General features: G+C 47.1%; 1 protein-coding gene across 1 annotated transcript in view; it reads right to left on the bottom strand.

Annotated features, from left to right (window-relative positions):
- LOC124043132 (sodium-dependent neutral amino acid transporter B(0)AT1-like) overlaps positions 1–8,120 on the bottom strand; it is a 46,290-nt gene extending 38,170 nt beyond the window's left edge. The window contains exon 1 of the mRNA XM_046361357.1: positions 7,696–8,120. Coding sequence (XP_046217313.1) covers positions 7,696–7,897 — 202 coding nt within the window. The 5' untranslated portion in view covers positions 7,898–8,120. The remainder of the gene's footprint in view (positions 1–7,695) is intronic.
- Between the last annotated feature and the right edge of the window lie 9,380 nt (positions 8,121–17,500).

The raw sequence follows: 17,500 nt of genomic DNA, 5'->3' as shown, positions 1-17,500 counted from the left end.
TTGATTAACTCAGGTGTTGGAGGGACACAGGGTTGATTAACTCAGGTGTTGGAGGGACACAGGGTTGATTAACTCAGGTGTTGGAGGGACACAGGGTTGATTCACTATGGTGTTGGAGGGACACAGGGTTGATTAACTCAGGTGTTGGAGGGACACAGGGTTGATTAACTCAGGTGTTGGAGGGACACAGGGTTGATTCACTATGGTGTTGGAGGGACACAGGGTTGATTAACTCAGGTGTTGGAGGGACACAGGGTTGATTAACTCAGGTATGGGAGGGACACAGGGTCGATTCACTATGGTGTTGAGGGACACAGGGTTGATTAACTCAGGTATGGGAGGGACACAGGGTTGATTAACTCAGGTATGGGAGGGACACAGGGTTGATTAACTCAGGTATGGGAGGGACACAGGGTTGATTAACTATGGTGTTGAGGGACACAGGGTTGATTAACTCAGGTGTTGAGGGACACAGGGTTGATTAACTCAGGTGTTGGAGGGACACAGGGTTGATTAACTCAGGTGTTGAGGGACACAGGGTTGATTCACTATGGTGTTGAGGGACACAGGGTTGATTCACTATGGTGTTGAGGGACACAGGGTTGATTCACTATGGTGTTGAGGGACACAGGGTTGATTAACTCAGGTGTTGGAGGGACACAGGGTTGATTAACTCAGGTGTTGAGGGACACAGGGTTGATTCACTATGGTGTTGAGGGACACAGGGTTGATTCACTATGGTGTTGAGGGACACAGGGTTGATTAACTCAGGTGTTGGAGGGACACAGGGTTGATTAACTCAGGTGTTGAGGGACACAGGGTTGATTAACTCAGGTGTTGGAGGGACACAGGGTTGATTAACTCAGGTGTTGAGGGACACAGGGTTGATTCACTATGGTGTTGAGGGACACAGGGTTGATTCACTATGGTGTTGAGGAACACAGGGTTGATTCACTATGGTGTTGAGGGACACAGGGTTGATTAACTCAGGTGTTGGAGGGACACAGGGTTGATTAACTCAGGTGTTGGAGGGACACAGGGTTGATTAACTCAGGTGTTGAGGGACACAGGGTTGATTAACTCAGGTGTTGGAGGGACACAGGGTTGATTAACTCAGGTATGGGAGGGACACAGGGTTGATTAACTCAGGTATGGGAGGGACACAGGGTTGATTAACTCAGGTATGGGAGGGACACAGGTTTGATTCACTACTGTAGATTTGCTACTACTGTAGATTTGTTTTAATCAGTTGGGTTAGAGCTGGGTTGTAACAAAATCCTGCACATCCTCAGCTGTCAAGGACTGGAGTCGACTGAATGTGCTGTACTGTATGTTGGAGAAATGTCGTTTAAAAAAACCCCTCCTTGCTTCTATCTGTGGGTCTTGAAGTGAACAGTTCCCCCTACAGGGGTCATGTTCATTAGGACACACTGTAGAAAACGTACCAAAACCTTTCTGCAACCGTCCACAAAACAAGCATTTGTTATTGGACATGTTTAGGTGGTCTCTCCCTGTTTCAAGCCATGTTCATGTTGTTTCAAGCCATGTTCCGCAGCCCGTCTAGTGTTCAACCTTCCCAAGTTCTCTCACGTCACCCCGCTCCTCCGCTCTCTCCACTGGCTTCCAGTTGAAGCTCGCATCCGCTACAAGACCATGGTGCTTGCCTACGGAGCTGTGAGGGGAACGGCACCTCAGTACCTCCAGGCTCTGATCAGGCCCTACACCCAAATAAGGGCACTGCGTTCATCCACCTCTGGCCTGCTCGCCTCCCTACCACTGAGGAAGTACAGTTCCCGCTCAGCTCAGTCAAAACTGTTCGCTGCTCTGGCTCCCCAATGGTGGAACAAACTCCCTCACGACGCCAGGACAGCGGAGTCAATCACCACCTTCCGGAGACACCTGAAACCCCACCTCTTTAAGGAATACCTAGGATAGGATAAAGTAATCCTTCTCACCCCCCCCCCCCTTAAAATATTTAGATGCACTATTGTAAAGTGGTTGTTCCACTGGATGTCATAAGGTGAATGCACCAATTTGTAAGTCGCTCTGGATAAGAGCGTCTGCTAAATGACTTAAATGTAAATGTAAATGTAATGTTCTTCCCTTCGCTGTGGAATTCATTTGACTCCTGTTAAACCACAACATACCCAGTATGGACCAATAGTCGACGTGAGACTCAACATATAACAACAGTAATAACTGTGTGCCTCATCAGTCAGTGCTTTGATGGTATTTACGTCCAACCGGCCTCAAAACCGCAGACCACCCTTGAACCTCCACCTCCGTCTTCTTCACCTACGGGATGGTGTGAGGGGCGAACGGCCCAGAACACATCTGTCTTCTTCACCTACGGGATGGTGTGAGGGGCGAACGGCCCAGAACACATCTGTCTTCTTCACCTACGGGATGGTGTGAGGGGCGAACCACCCAGAACACATCTGTCTTCTTCACCTACGGGATGGTGTGAGGGGCGAACACATCCGTCTTCTTCACCTACGGGATGGTGTGAGGGGAGAACACATCTGTCTTCTTCACCTACGGGATGGTGTGAGGGGCGAACACATCTGTCTTCTTCACCTACGGGATGGTGTGAGGGGCGAACACATCTGTCTTCTTCACCTACGGGATGGTGTGAGTGGCGAACCGCCCAGAACACATCTGTCTTCTTCACCTACGGGATGGTGTGAGGGGCGAACACATCTGTCTTCTTCACCTACGGGATGGTGTGAGTGGCGAACCGCCCAGAACACATCTGTCTTCTTCACCTACGGGATGGTGTGAGGGGCGAACACATCTGTCTTCTTCACCTACGGGATGGTGTGAGGGGCGAACACATCTGTCTTCTTCACCTACGGGATGGTGTGAGGGGCGAACACATCTGTCTTCTTCACCTACGGGATGGTGTGAGGGGCGAACACATCTGTCTTCTTCACCTACGGGATGGTGTGAGGGGCGAACACATCTGTCTTCTTCACCTACGGGATGGTGTGAGGGGGGCAGAACACATCTGTCTTCTTCACCTACGGGATGGTGTGAGGGGGGCCCAGAACACATCTGTCTTCTTCACCTACGGGATGGTGTGAGGGGGGAACCGCCCAGAACACATCTGTCTTCTTCACCTACGGGATGGTGTGAGGGGCGAACCACCCAGAACACATCTGTCTTCTTCACCTACGGGATGGTGTGAGGGGCGAACACATCTGTCTTCTTCACCTACGGGATGGTGTGAGGGGCGAAGCACCCAGAACACATCTGTCTTCTTCACCTACGGGATGGTGTGAGTGGCGAACACATCTGTCTTCTTCACCTACGGGATGGTGTGAGGGGCGAACACATCTGTCTTCTTCACCTACGGGATGGTGTGAGGGGCGAACCACCCAGAACACATCTGTCTTCTTCACCTATGGGATGGTGTGAGGGGCGAACACATCTGTCTTCTTCACCTACGGGATGGTGTGAGGGGCGAAGCACCCAGAACACATCTGTCTTCTTTACCTACGGGATGGTGTGAGGGGCGAACACATCTGTCTTCTTCACCTACGGGATGGTGTGAGGGGCGAAGCACCCAGAACACATCTGTCTTCTTCACCTACGGGATGGTGTGAGTGGCGAACCACCCAGAACACATCTGTCTTCTTCACCTACGGGATGGTGTGAGGGGCGAACACATCTGTCTTCTTCACCTACGGGATGGTGTGAGGGGCGAACCGCCCAGAACACATCTGTCTTCTTCACCTACGGGATGGTGTGAGGGGCGAACCACCCAGAACACATCTGTCTTCTTCACCTACGGGATGGTGTGAGGGGCGAACACATCTGTCTTCTTCACCTACGGGATGGTGTGAGGGGCGAACCACCCAGCACACATCTGTCTTCTTTACCTACGGGATGGTGTGAGGGGCGAACACATCTGTCTTCTTCACCTACGGGATGGTGTGAGGGGCGAAGCACCCAGAACACATCTGTCTTCTTCACCTACGGGATGGTGTGAGGGGCGAACCACCCAGAACACATCTGTCTTCTTCACCTACGGGATGGTGTGAGTGGCGAACCACCCAGAACACATCTGTCTTCTTCACCTACGGGATGGTGTGAGGGGCGAACACATCTGTCTTCTTCACCTACGGGATGGTGTGAGGGGCGAACCGCCCAGAACACATCTGTCTTCTTCACCTACGGGATGGTGTGAGGGGCGAACCACCCAGAACACATCTGTCTTCTTCACCTACGGGATGGTGTGAGGGGCGAACACATCTGTCTTCTTCACCTACGGGATGATGTGAGGGGCGAACCGCCCAGAACACATCTGTCTTCTTCACCTACGGGATGGTGTGAGGGGCGAACCACCCAGAACACATCTGTCTTCTTCACTTACGGGATGGTGTGAGGGGCGAACACATCTGTCTTCTTCACCTACGGGTTGGTGTGAGGGGCGAACCGCCCAGAACACATCTGTCTTCTTCACCTACGGGATGGTGTGAGGGGCGAACCACCCAGAACACATCTGTCTTCTTCACCTACGGGATGGTGTGAGGGGCGAACACATCTGTCTTCTTCACCTACGGGATGATGTGAGGGGCGAACCGCCCAGAACACATCTGTCTTCTTCACCTACGGGATGGTGTGAGGGGCGAACACATCTGTCTTCTTCACCTACGGGATGGTGTGAGGGGCGAACCACCCAGAACACATCTGTCTTCTTCACCTACGGGATGGTGTGAGGGGCGAACCACCCAGAACACATCTGTCTTCTTCACCTACGGGATGGTGTGAGTGGCGAACCACCCAGAACACATCTGTCTTCTTCACCTACGGGATGGTGTGAGGGACGAACACATCTGTCTTCTTCACCTACGGGATGGTATGAGGGGCGAACACATCTGTCTTCTTCACCTACGGGATGGTGTGAGGGGCGAACCACCCAGAACACATCTGTCTTCTTCACCTACGGGATGGTGTGAGGGGCGAACCACCCAGAACACATCTGTCTTCTTCACCTACGGGATGGTGTGAGGGACGAACACATCTGTCTTCTTCACCTACGGGATGGTATGAGGGGCGAACACATCTGTCTTCTTCACCTACGGGATGGTGTGAGGGGCGAACCACCCAGAACACATCTGTCTTCTTCACCTACGGGATGGTGTGAGGGACGAACACATCTGTCTTCTTCACCTACGGGATGGTATGAGGGGCGAACACATCTGTCTTCTTCACCTACGGGATGATGTGAGGGGCGAACCGCCCAGAACACATCTGTCTTCTTCACCTACGGGATGGTGTGAGGGGCGAACCACCCAGAACACATCTGTCTTCTTTACCTACGGGATGGTGTGAGGGGCGAACACATCTGTCTTCTTCACCTACGGGATGGTGTGAGGGGCGAACACATCTGTCTTCTTCACCTACGGGATGGTGTGAGGGGCGAACCGCCCAGAACACATCTGTCTTCTTCACCTACGGGATGGTGTGAGGGGCGAACACATCTGTCTTCTTCACCTACGGGATGGTGTGAGGGGCGAACCGCCCAGAACAGCTGATGGAAACAGTGGGTTCGCACAAACGGAATCATTTCTACATGAACCGTTGATGCTATAAAATACTGTGTATTTAGTCCACAACGTCTGTTCAGTATTCACATACAGTACAAGAGTGTTAGATCATAGTTCAGCCTCAATGATGATGGTGGTGGTAAACTCATCATTACGCTTTCTGTTTTTATGAGGGGAGTTTTAACTGGGCCACTTTTCCCCGTCTCCTCTTCCTGGGAGATAACGTACTTCACTGTAAGACTCGACTCTCTAATGTATTTTGAGGGATAAACTTAACAAACGAGATCAACGAGGACTTAAATGTTTTGTACAGCCAGCTGGGAGATATATTTGAATTTTGTAAATATAAAAAAACAAACTAAACGAAAAAACAATCTGTAATTTAATTTCACACAATTTAGAATTAATGTTCTTAGAATCATTGGTAATAATCACATTTAGAATTAGTGTTCTTAGAATCATTTGGTAATAATCACATTTAGAATTAGTGTTCTTAGAATCATTTGGTAATAATCACATTTAGAATTAGTGTTCTTAGAATCATTGGTAATAGTCACATTTAGAATTAGTGTTCTTAGAATCATTGGTAATAGTCACATTTAGAATTAGTGTTCTTAGAATCATTGGTAATAATCACATTTAGAATTAGTGTTCTTAGAATCATTGGTAATAGTCACATTTAGAATTAGTGTTCTTAGAATCATTGGTAATAATCACATTTAGAATTAGTGTTCTTAGAATCATTGGTAATAATCACATTTAGAATTAGTGTTCTTAGAATCATTGGTAATAGTCACATTTAGAATTAGTGTTCTTAGAATCATTGGTAATAATCACATTTAGAATTAGTGTTCTTAGAATCATTGGTAATAATCACATTTAGAATTAGTGTTCTTAGAATCATTGGTAATAATCACATTTAGAATTAGTGTTCTTAGAATCATTGGTAATAATCTACACAACATCGGGCTCTTTTATCCTTTAACTGAAATCTCTGAATTTCCATGACTGAATAACTATCTGTTTATATGGGTCAACTGGTGTTTGCTTACAAGCATGTTAGACTCTTTTAAGATATTGTTTTAAAGCTCTATGTGATTTCTACAGTTCCAATTTGATAAAGCTCCAGAATTCACTCTATTGAAATGAATCGCTCTGTTACAGTTACCTGAACCATTCCTACAGTAGGAGTCATTACAGTAGTCCTGTGTAGGAGTCATTACAGTAGGGCCCGTGTAGAAGTCATTACAATAGGTCTATGTAGGAGTCATAACAGTAGGGCCTGTGTAGGAGTCATTACTGTAGGGCCTGTGTAGGTGTCATTACTGTAGGGCCTGTGTAGGAGGCATTACAGTAGGGCCTGTGTATGAGTCATTACAGTAGGCCTATGTAGGAGTCATTACAGTAGGTCTATGTAGGATGGTCCTGTGTAGCTCAGTTGGTAGAGCATGGCGCTTGTAACGCCAGGGTAGTGGGTTCGATCCCCGGGACCACCCATACGTAGAATGTATGCACACATGACTGTAAGTCGCTTTGGATAAAAGCGTCTGCTAAATGGCATATATTATTATATTACATATATTGATTCAATACAGTAGGTCTATGTAGGAGTCATTACAGTAGGGCCTGTGTAGGAGTCATTACAGTAGGTCTATGTAGGAGTCATTACAGTAGGGCCTGTGTAGGAGTCATTACAGTAGGTCTATGTAGGAGTCATTACAGTAGGGCCTGTGTAGGAGTCATTACAGTAGGTCTATGTAGGAGTAATTACAGTAGGGCCTGTGTAGGAGGCATTACAGTAGGGCCTGTGTAGGAGTCATTACAGTAGGGCCTGTGTAGGAGGCATTACAGTAGGGCCTATGTAGGAGTCATTATTGTGCAGACCTATGTGTAATCAACCAACCACAATAAAATACATTGGATACACAAAAATATATATTACTTTCAGCGTTCGTTCTTCTACTGCACCCTAACTCTTAACCCACACAAATCTCCATGGGCTGGTTTCCCAGACACAAAATAAACCTAGTCTTGGACTAAAAAGCACTGTCGATTAAAATGCCCCATTAGACATGTTATATAGTCCAGGACTGGGCTTAATATGTGTCTGGGAAACCAGCCCCACCTGTATAGTATAACCTACCTCCTCCATGGCTCTGACACAGGTAAGGGAACCTCCACACGTTCCCCAGCCCCACACAGAAGCCCACACAGGTCAGCATGTATTGGGTCTTGTTGTCCCATTTGGGCCTGTCCCCAGCCTCCTCTTTCTCCATCCTTTCCAGCTCCTGGTGGGACGGAATTCGGTCATCCAGACCTGGGTTGGGGATCTTGGGGAATCTCATGGCGGCCGGCTGGCAGGCTGTGGGGATCAGGAGGAGATCAGGTGTCAGTCTATAGAAAGCAGGTAATATCCACTAGGTATCTTCTGGTCCCGCAACAATAGGTGCTTCCTGAGTGGGTAGTCGACAGTCACAGAAAGAGACAGCAGAGGTGTGTGACAGTCGCTTGTGCCCTTTCTCTCTCTCTCGCTCTCTGTCTGTCTGTCTGTCTGTCTGTCTGTCTGTCTGTCTGTCTGTCTGTCTGTCTGTCTGTCTGTCTGTCTGTCTGTCTGTCTGTCTGTCTGTCTGTCTGTCTGTCTGTCTGTCTGTCTGTCTGTCTGTCTGTCTGTCTGTCTGTCGGTCGGTCGGTCTGTCTGTCTGCCTGTCTCTCTCTCTCTGTCTCTCTCCCTCTCTCTCTCTCTCTCTCTCTCTCTCTCTCTCTCTCTCTCTCTCTCTCTCTCTCTCTCTCTCTCTCTCTCTCTCTCTCTGTCTCTGTCTCTGTCTCTGTCTCTGTCTCTGTCTCTGTCTCTGTCTCTGTCTCTGTCTCTCTCTGTCTCTGTCTCTGTCTCTCTCTCTCTCTCTCTCTCTCTCTCTCTCTCTCTCTCTCTCTCTCTCTCTCTCTCTCTCTCTCTCTCTCTCTCTCTCTCTCTACTGGCAAGCTTACCTTTTACCCATTGGTATCTGTGGTTCCATCTCTTGACCTGGTGATAACTATTCTCTATCAGCAATTAGACAAGGGAGATGGCGAGCAACGGGGGAACGAGCGTGTGTGTGTGTGTGTGTGTGTGTGTGTGTGTGTGTGTGTGTGTGTGTGTGTGTGCGTGCGTGCGTGCGTGCGTGCGTGCGTGCGTGCGTGCGTGCGTGCGTGTGTGCGTGCGTGTGTGTGTGTATTTATTGGGTGGATTAGGAGTCGGTGAGGCTGCCGTCACAAATGAATGAATGACTGCCTTTTGAATCATTGACCTGAACATCATACGATTATCAAATATATGGCCAATTTGAGATGTTCTCTACCAAGTACAGATAAGGACGGAAAAGTTAACGTTCAGATGATAAAGACTGAACTCAAACGGATAATCTTTGAATACTTCTAAATCAACACAGCAATTCCCTAACTGTTCCGTTTTCAGTTGCCACACAATTATTCAGTTATTGTTGATGTCATTGTCTCACTTTTCGTTAGCAACGGCGGCTTTGTCCTTCATTCTAATGAAGCTTATTTATATTGGATATTGACAGACAAGTTATTGACAGACAAGTTATTGACAGACAAGTCATTGACAGACAAGTTATTGACAGACAAGTCATTGACAGACAAGTTATTGACAGACAAGTTATTGACAGACAAGTTATTGACAGACAAGTTATTGACAGACAAGTCATTGACAAACAAGTTATTGACAGACAAGTTATTGACAGACAAGTTATTGACAGACAAGTCATTGACAGACAAGTTATTGACAGACAAGTTATTGACAGACAAGTCATTGACAGACAAGTTATTGACAGACAAGTTATTGACAGACAAGTTATTGACAGACAAGTTATTGACAGACAAGTCATTGACAGACAAGTTATTGACAGACAAGTTATTGACATGTGGTGGTTAAATATACCTTTTGAATATCAATTTACAAGATCAGGACAATTCCTTGTTATACAAGTGGTCAGTCCTTTATGGTTTTGTCAACAAGTGGACGTTTCCTATTCCAAGCTTAAGTAGGTTAAGGCACTTAGAGAATCTGTTGTTATCAGTAACCCAAGCTAAAGCATGAAACACACAGAGAACCTCACTGCCGATAGACTGCCGATTGCTAGGCGTACTTATCAGTGGGGGGGGGTGCTCCTTTTCTTGCTAGAACAAAAGCGATACCTGCTGCGTGCCGACCCGTTAGTCAGTACCAATCAAAAGTTTGAACACACCTACTCATTATACAGTTTAAAAAAATATATACTATTTTCAAAACTATAAAATGGACTTGGTCTTTTACCAAATAGGGCTATCTTCAGTGTACTGTACTGTTACAACCTGATCTGTTTCACCTGCCTTTGTGCCTGTCTCCACCCCCCAACATGTGTCTTCCATCTCCCCTCATTATCCCCAGTGTATTTATATCGGTGTTCTCTGTTTGTCTGTTGCCAGTTCGTTTTGTTCGTCAAGCGGTTTTTCTACAGTTCCCGTTTATCTAGTTTTCCTGATTCTGACCATTCTGCCTGCCCTGACCCTGACCTCTGCCTGCCCTGACCCTGACCTCCGCCTACCCTGACTCTGACCTCTGACTACCCTGACCCTGACTACCCTGACCTCTGACTAACCAGACCTCCGCCTACCCTGACCCTGACCTCTGACTAACCAGACCTCCGCCTACCCTGACCCTGACCTCTGACTACCCTGACCCTGACTACCCTGACCTCTGACTACCCTAACCTCTGCCTACCCTGACCCTGACCCTGACCTCTGACTACCCTGACCCTGACTACCCTGACCTCTGACTACCCTGACCTCTGACTACCCTAACTCTGACCCTGACTCTGACTACCCTGACCCTGTCCTCTGCCTGCCCTGACCCTGACCCTTACTACCCTGACTCTGACACTGACCCTGACCTCTGACTACCCTGACCCTGACCTCTGCCTGCCCTGACCCTGACCATGACCCCGACCCTGACCCTGAGCTTGCCTGCCGTCCTGTACCTTTTGGATTCTGCTCACTGTGTGCATCTGGGTCGTTCCTAAAACGTGATAGTATACCACCCCTGTTCTAGTAATACACTGTTGTTACTTTGACACTGTGTGCATCTGGGTCGTTCCTAAAACGTGATAGTACACCACCCCTGTTCTAGTAATACACTGTTGTTACTTTGACACTGTCTGCACCTGGGTCGTTACTAAAACGTGATAGCATACCACCCCTGTTCTAGTAATACACTGTTGTTACTTTGACACTGTCTGCACCTGGGTCGTTACTAAAACGTGATAGTATACCACCCCTGTTCTAGTAATACACTGTTGTTACTTTGACACTGTGTGCATCTGGGTCGTTCCTAAAACGTGATAGTACACCACCCCTGTTCTAGTAATACACTGTTGTTACTTTGACACTGTCTGCACCTGGGTCGTTACTAAAACGTGATAGTATACCACCCCTGTTCTAGTAATACACTGTTGTTACTTTGACACTGTCTGCACCTGGGTCGTTACTAAAACGTGATAGTATACCACCCCTGTTCTAGTAATACACTGTTGTTACTTTGACACTGTGTGCATCTGGGTCGTTCCTAAAACGTAATAGTACACCACCCCTGTTCTAGTAATACACTGTTGTTACTTTGACACTGTCTGCATCTGGGTCGTTCCTAAAACGTGATAGTATACCATCCCTGTTCTAGTAATACACTGTTGTTACTTTGACACTGTCTGCACCTGGGTCGTTCCTAAAACCTGATAGTATACCACCCCTGTTCTAGTAATACACTGTTGTTACTTTGACACTGTCTGCACCTGGGTCGTTACTAAAACGTGATAGTATACCACCCCTGTTCTAGTAATACACTGTTGTTACTTTGACACTGTGTGCATCTGGGTCGTTCCTAAAACCTGATAGTATACCACCCCTGTTCTAGTAATACACTGTTGTTACTTTGACACTGTCTGCACCTGGGTCGTTCCTAAAACCTGATAGTATACCACCCCTGTTCTAGTAATACACTGTTGTTACTTTGACACTGTCTGCATCTGGGTCGTTCCTAAAACGTGATAGTATACCACCCCTGTTCTAGTAATACACTGTTGTTACTTTGACACTGTCTGCACCTGGGTCGTTCCTAAAACGTGATAGTATACCACCCCTGTTCTAGTAATACACTGTTGTTACTTTGACACTGTCTGCATCTGGGTCGTTCCTAAAACCTGATAGTATACCACCCCTGTTCTAGTAATACACTGTTGTTACTTTGACACTGTCTGCACCTGGGTCGTTCCTAAAACCTGATAGTATACCACCCCTGTTCTAATAATACACTGTTGTTACTTTGACACTGTGTGCATCTGGGTCGTTCCTAAAACGTGATAGTACACCACCCCTGTTCTAGTAATACACTGTTGTTACTTTGACACTGTCTGCACCTGGGTCGTTCCTAAAACCTGATAGTATACCACCCCTACCTTGTTCTGGATTTCACAACCGTCCCAATTCATTTATCAGGAGTTATTTGCACTATTTTTATCATGTATGTTATTTACCTGTTATTTGTCCGGCTGAAAGAGCTGAGTGGTTCTGTTGGTGAGATGTCGGATGTTTGCACAGTTCTCTGCCCTCCTATTCTCTCTCAGTCACCCTGTCTCCCAGACAACTCAGATGCACCAGATGATAACTGGAGGACCAGAGGATCCCTGGGATTGTAAAAAATAATTACTGGAATGATTGTTTCTTTATTGGAGGACATGCTGTGCTGAAGCTAGAGGACATTGGATAAAAGCCCAATGTCCAGCTACTGCTATACAATCTGTTTCTTACTGTAGGGCTGATTGAAATGTTCTGTCCTCTTTTGTTAAATATTTGAACGAGTCTTCTGCCAGTCGGACCATTCAGGAGACAGCGTACGTCCCAAATAGCACCCTTGTTCATATATAGAGCACTACTATTAACCAGAGTTCTATAGAGCACTACTATTAACCAGAGATCTATAGAGCACTACTATTAACCAGAGTTCTATAGAGCACTACTATTAACCAGAGATCTATAGAGCACTACTATTAACCAGAGTTCTATAGAGCTCTACTATTAACCAGAGATCTATAGAGCACTGCTATGAACCACAGTTCTATAGAGCACTACTATTAACCAGAGATCTATAGAGCACTCCTATTAACCAGAGTTCTATAGAGCACTACTATTAACCAGAGATCTATAGAGCACTGCTATGAACCAGAGTTCTATAGAGCACTACTATTAACCAGAGTTCTATAGAGCACTACTATTAACCAGAGATCTATAGAGCACTGCTATGAATCAGAGTTCTATAGAGCACTACTATTAACCAGAGATCTATAGAGCACTGCTATGAACCAGAGTTCTATAGAGCACTGCTATGAACCAGAGTTCTATAGAGCACTACTATTAACCAGAGATCTATAGAGCACTGCTATGAACCAGAGTTCTATAGAGCACTACTATTAACCAGAGATCTATAGAGCACTACTATTAACCAGAGTTCTATAGAGCACTACTATTAACCAGAGATCTATAGAGCACTTTTTTTCTAAGAGTATAGTGCACCGTAATAGGACATAGGATGCCATTTGGGATGCTCCCCGTGGGAGCCGGTGATCGTGTGATAATGGTCGTGTTCACCCGGTAGAGGACCAATATACAACAGCTAAGGGCTGTTCTCAAGCACATTCAAGCACGTTGTAAAAAATAAATGATTTGTCTTACGATCTCATATACCACAGCTTTCAGCCAATCAGCAATCAAGGCTGCCCCTTGCAGACTGATCCACCGGCTGCCCCTTGCAGACTGATCCACTGGCTGCCCCTTGCAGACTGATCCACCGGCTGCCCCTTGCAGACTGATCCATCGGCTGCCCCATGCAGACTGATCCACCGGCTGCCCCTTGCAGACTGATCCACCGGCTGCCCCTTGCAGACTGATCCACCGGCTGCCCCATTTAGACTAATCCACCGGCTGCCCCTTGCAGACTGATCCACCGGCTGCCCCTTGCAGACTGATCCACCGGCTGCCCCATTTAGACTAATCCACCGGCTGCCCCTTGCAGACTGATCCACCGGCTGCCCAATGCAGACTGATCCACCGGGTGCACAATGCAGACTGATCCACCGTCTGCCCCGTGCAGACTGATTCACCGGCTGCCCCATTTAGACTGATCCATCGGCTGCCCCATGCAGACTGATCAAAAGGCTGCCCCTTGCAGACTGATACACCGGCTGCCCAATGCAGACTGATCCACCAGCTGCCCCATTTAGACTGATTCACCGGCTGCCCCATTTAGACTGATCCACCGGCTGCCCCTTGCAGACTGATCCACCGGCTGCCCCATGCAGACTGATCCACCGGCTGCCCAATGCAGACTGATCTCTCGCTCAATTCAATTCAAAGAGCTTTATTGGCATGGGAAACCTATGTTTGCCAAAGCAAGTGAAGTAGATAATAAACTAAAGTGAAATAAACAATAAAACATGTTATTCACCGTCTCAGAACAGAGTACCGGGACTAAATCAGTCCTCCCTATAGACGCACTAACCAACCGGCTGAACCAAAACAGTTTCTTGTGCTGGTATAACCAGAGAAGTCGTCTACATGACAAGGAGTCTGCTTACATTAGCTCAACCAACCATAGCGGTTGCGAACGGCGGATCAAACGTTGTTGTTTTTGTTACGGGCAGTAGGAGATAGACGGGGCAAGCTAAGCGTCAGTATAGAGACAAAGTAGAATCTCAATTCAATGGCTCAGACGGGGAGTGCTCCTTGTTTTTGTTACGGGCAGTAGGAGATAGACGGGGAGTGCTCCTTGTTTTTGTTACGGGCAGTAGGAGATAGACGGGGCTTTGGTGACAAAACCGATGGCACTGTAATAGACTGCATCCAATTTATTGAGTAGGGTAATGGAGGCTATTTTGTAAATGAGATCGCCAAAGTCGAGGATCGGTAGGATGGTCAGTTTTACGAGGGTATGCTTGGCAGTATGAGTGAAGGATGCTTTGTTGCAAAAAAATAGGAAGCCAATTCTAGATTTAACTTTGGATTGGAGATGTTTGATGTGAGTCTGGAAAGAGAGTTTACAGTCTAACCAGACACCTAGGTATTTGTAGTTGTCCACATATTCTAAGTCAGAACCATCCAGAGTAGTGATGCTGGACGGGCGGGCAGATGCAGGCAGTGATCGGTTGAAGAGCATGTATTTAGTTGTACTTGTATTTAAGAACAGTTGGAGGCCACGGAAGGAGAGTTGTATGGCATTGAAGCTTGTCTGGAGGGTTGTTAACACAGTGTCCAAAGAAGGGCTAGAAGTATACAGAATGGTGTCGTCTGCGTAAAGGTGGATCAGAGACTCACCAGTGGCAAGAGCAACATCATTGATGAATACAGCGAAGAGAGTCGGCCCAAGAATTGAACCCTGTGGCACCCCCATAGAGACTGCCAGAGGCCCGGACAACAGGCCCTCCGATTTGACACACTGAACTCTATCAGAGAAGTAGTTGGTGATCCAGGCAAGGCAATCATTTGAGAAACCAAGGCTGTCGAGTCTGCCGATGAGGATGTGGTCATTGACAGAGTCAAAAGCCTTGGCCAGATCAATGAATACGGCTGCACATTATTGTTTCTTATCGATGGTGGTTAAGATATCGCTTTGGACCTTGAGCGTGGCTGAGGTGCACCCATGACCAGCTCTGAAACCAGATTTCACAGCGGAGAAGGTACGGTGGGATTCGAAATGGTCGGTGATCTGTTTATGTTATGCGGGTGAGTGAGGACCCAAAAGCGGTTTAACAGAAACAGAGTCTTTTAATGTCCAAACACAGGGAAGACATATATCCTCTTCAGATGTATCGATAGACAAAATAGACAACTCGCAGAGAGGGTGACAAATAAATCATATAGTCCTCTGATCTATACAGGAGAGTCCCCTTCTAGCAGCAGAGGAGAATAGCAGGGTTAGCGGCAACAGACTGCTGGTCTCTCCGGGTAGGCGCGGGTTGTAGAGGACAGAGGTACCTGATCACACGTAGCATCTGATGAAGATGCAGATCACGACAGGACGGGACAAGGGTGAAGCAAACGAGAATCTGACAAAGACAGAAGCAGAAACAGAGAGAGAAATAGAGACTTAATCAGAGGGAAAAAGGGAACAGGTGTGAGAGAGTAAACGAGGTAGTTAGAGGAGATGAGGAACAGCTGGGGGAAGGAAAGGGAGAGAAGGTAACCTAATACGACCAGCAGGGGGAAACAAAGTGAAGAGAAAGAACAGGAACACGACATAACATGACAATACATGACAGTTTATTGACTTGGCTTTCGAAGACCTTAGAAGGGCAGGGTAGGATAGATCTCCAGCAGTCTGGGTCAAGAGTGTCCTTCCCCCCTTTTGAAGAGGGGGATGACCGCGGCTGCTTTCCAATCTTTGGGAATCTCAGAAGACATGAAAGAGAGGTTGAACAGGCTAGTAATAGTTGTTCCAACAATTTTGGCGGATCATTTTAGAAAGAAAGGGTCCAGATTGTCTAGCACTACTGATTTGTAGGGGTCCAGATTTTGCAGCTCTTTCAGAACATCAGCTGACTGGATTTGGGAGAAGGAGAAATGGGGAAGGCTTGGGCGAGTTTCTGTGGGGGGTGCAGTGCTGTTGACCGGGGTAGGGGTAGCCAGGTGAAAAGCATGGCCTGCTGTAGAAAAACACTTACTGAAATTCTCAATTATAGTATATTTATCGGTGGTGACAGAGTTTCCTATCCTCAGTGCAGTGGGCAGCTGGGAGGAGGTGCTCTTATTCTCCATGGATTTAACAGTGTTTGTGTTGGTTAAGGGCAGTCATGTCTGGAGAGAACCAAGGGCTATATCTGTTCCTGGTTCTAAATTTCTTGAATGGGGCATGCCTATTTAAGTTGGTGAGGAAGGCATTAAAAAAAACAGGCATCCTCTACTGACGGTATGAGGTCAATATCCTTCCAGGATACCAGGTCGATTAGAAAGGCCTGCACGCTTAAGTGTCTCAGGGAGCGTTTGATAGTGATGAGTGGAAGTTGTTTGATCGCTGACCCATTACAGATGCAGGCAATGAGGCAGTGATTGCTGAGATCTTGGTTGGAAACAGCAGAGGTGTTTTTAGAGGGCAAGTTTGTTCGGACGATATCTATGAGGGTGCCCGTGTCTACGGATTTGGGGTTGTACCTGGTAGGTTCATTGATAATTTGTGTGAGATTGAGGGCATCAAGCTTAGATTTGTAGGATGGCTAGGGTATTAAGCATGTCCCTGTTTAGGTCACCTAGCAGCACGGCTCTGAAGATAGATGGGGGGCAATCAGTTCACATATGGTGTCCAGGGCACAGCTGGGGGCAGAGGGTGGTCTATAGCAGGCGGCAACAGTGAGAGACTTGTTTTTAGAGAGGTGGATTTTTAAAAGTTTAAGTTCAAATAGTTTGGGTACAGACCTGGATAGTAGGACAGAACTCTGCAGACTATCTCTGCAGTAGATTGCAACTCCTCCCCCTTTAGCAGTTCTATCTTGGCGGAAAATGTTATAGTTAGGGATGGAAATGTCTGGGTTTTTGGTGATTTTCCTAAGCCAGGATTCAGACACGGCTAGGACATCCAGGCAACACCGCGCCCTTTGGCCATTGTATCTTCTCTGAACATTTTGTAGTTAGGGATGGAGATTTCAGAGTTTTTGTTGGTTTCAGACACTGCTAGTTTCAGACACTGCTGGACATCCGGGTTGGCAGAGTGTTTTATTCACTGCTTTAGCACAAACTTAGGGAGGAGGCTTCTAATGTTAACGTGCATGAAACCAAGGCTATTATGGTTACAGAAGTCATCAAAAGGGAGCGCCTAGGGAATAGGAGTGGAGCTAGGCACTGCAGGGCCTGGATTCACCTCTACATCGCCAGAG

The sequence above is a fragment of the Oncorhynchus gorbuscha genome, linkage group LG09, assembly GCF_021184085.1.
Source record: "Oncorhynchus gorbuscha isolate QuinsamMale2020 ecotype Even-year linkage group LG09, OgorEven_v1.0, whole genome shotgun sequence".
NCBI lineage: Eukaryota > Metazoa > Chordata > Actinopteri > Salmoniformes > Salmonidae > Oncorhynchus > Oncorhynchus gorbuscha.
This window is presented reverse-complemented; position numbering and strand designations above follow the sequence as displayed.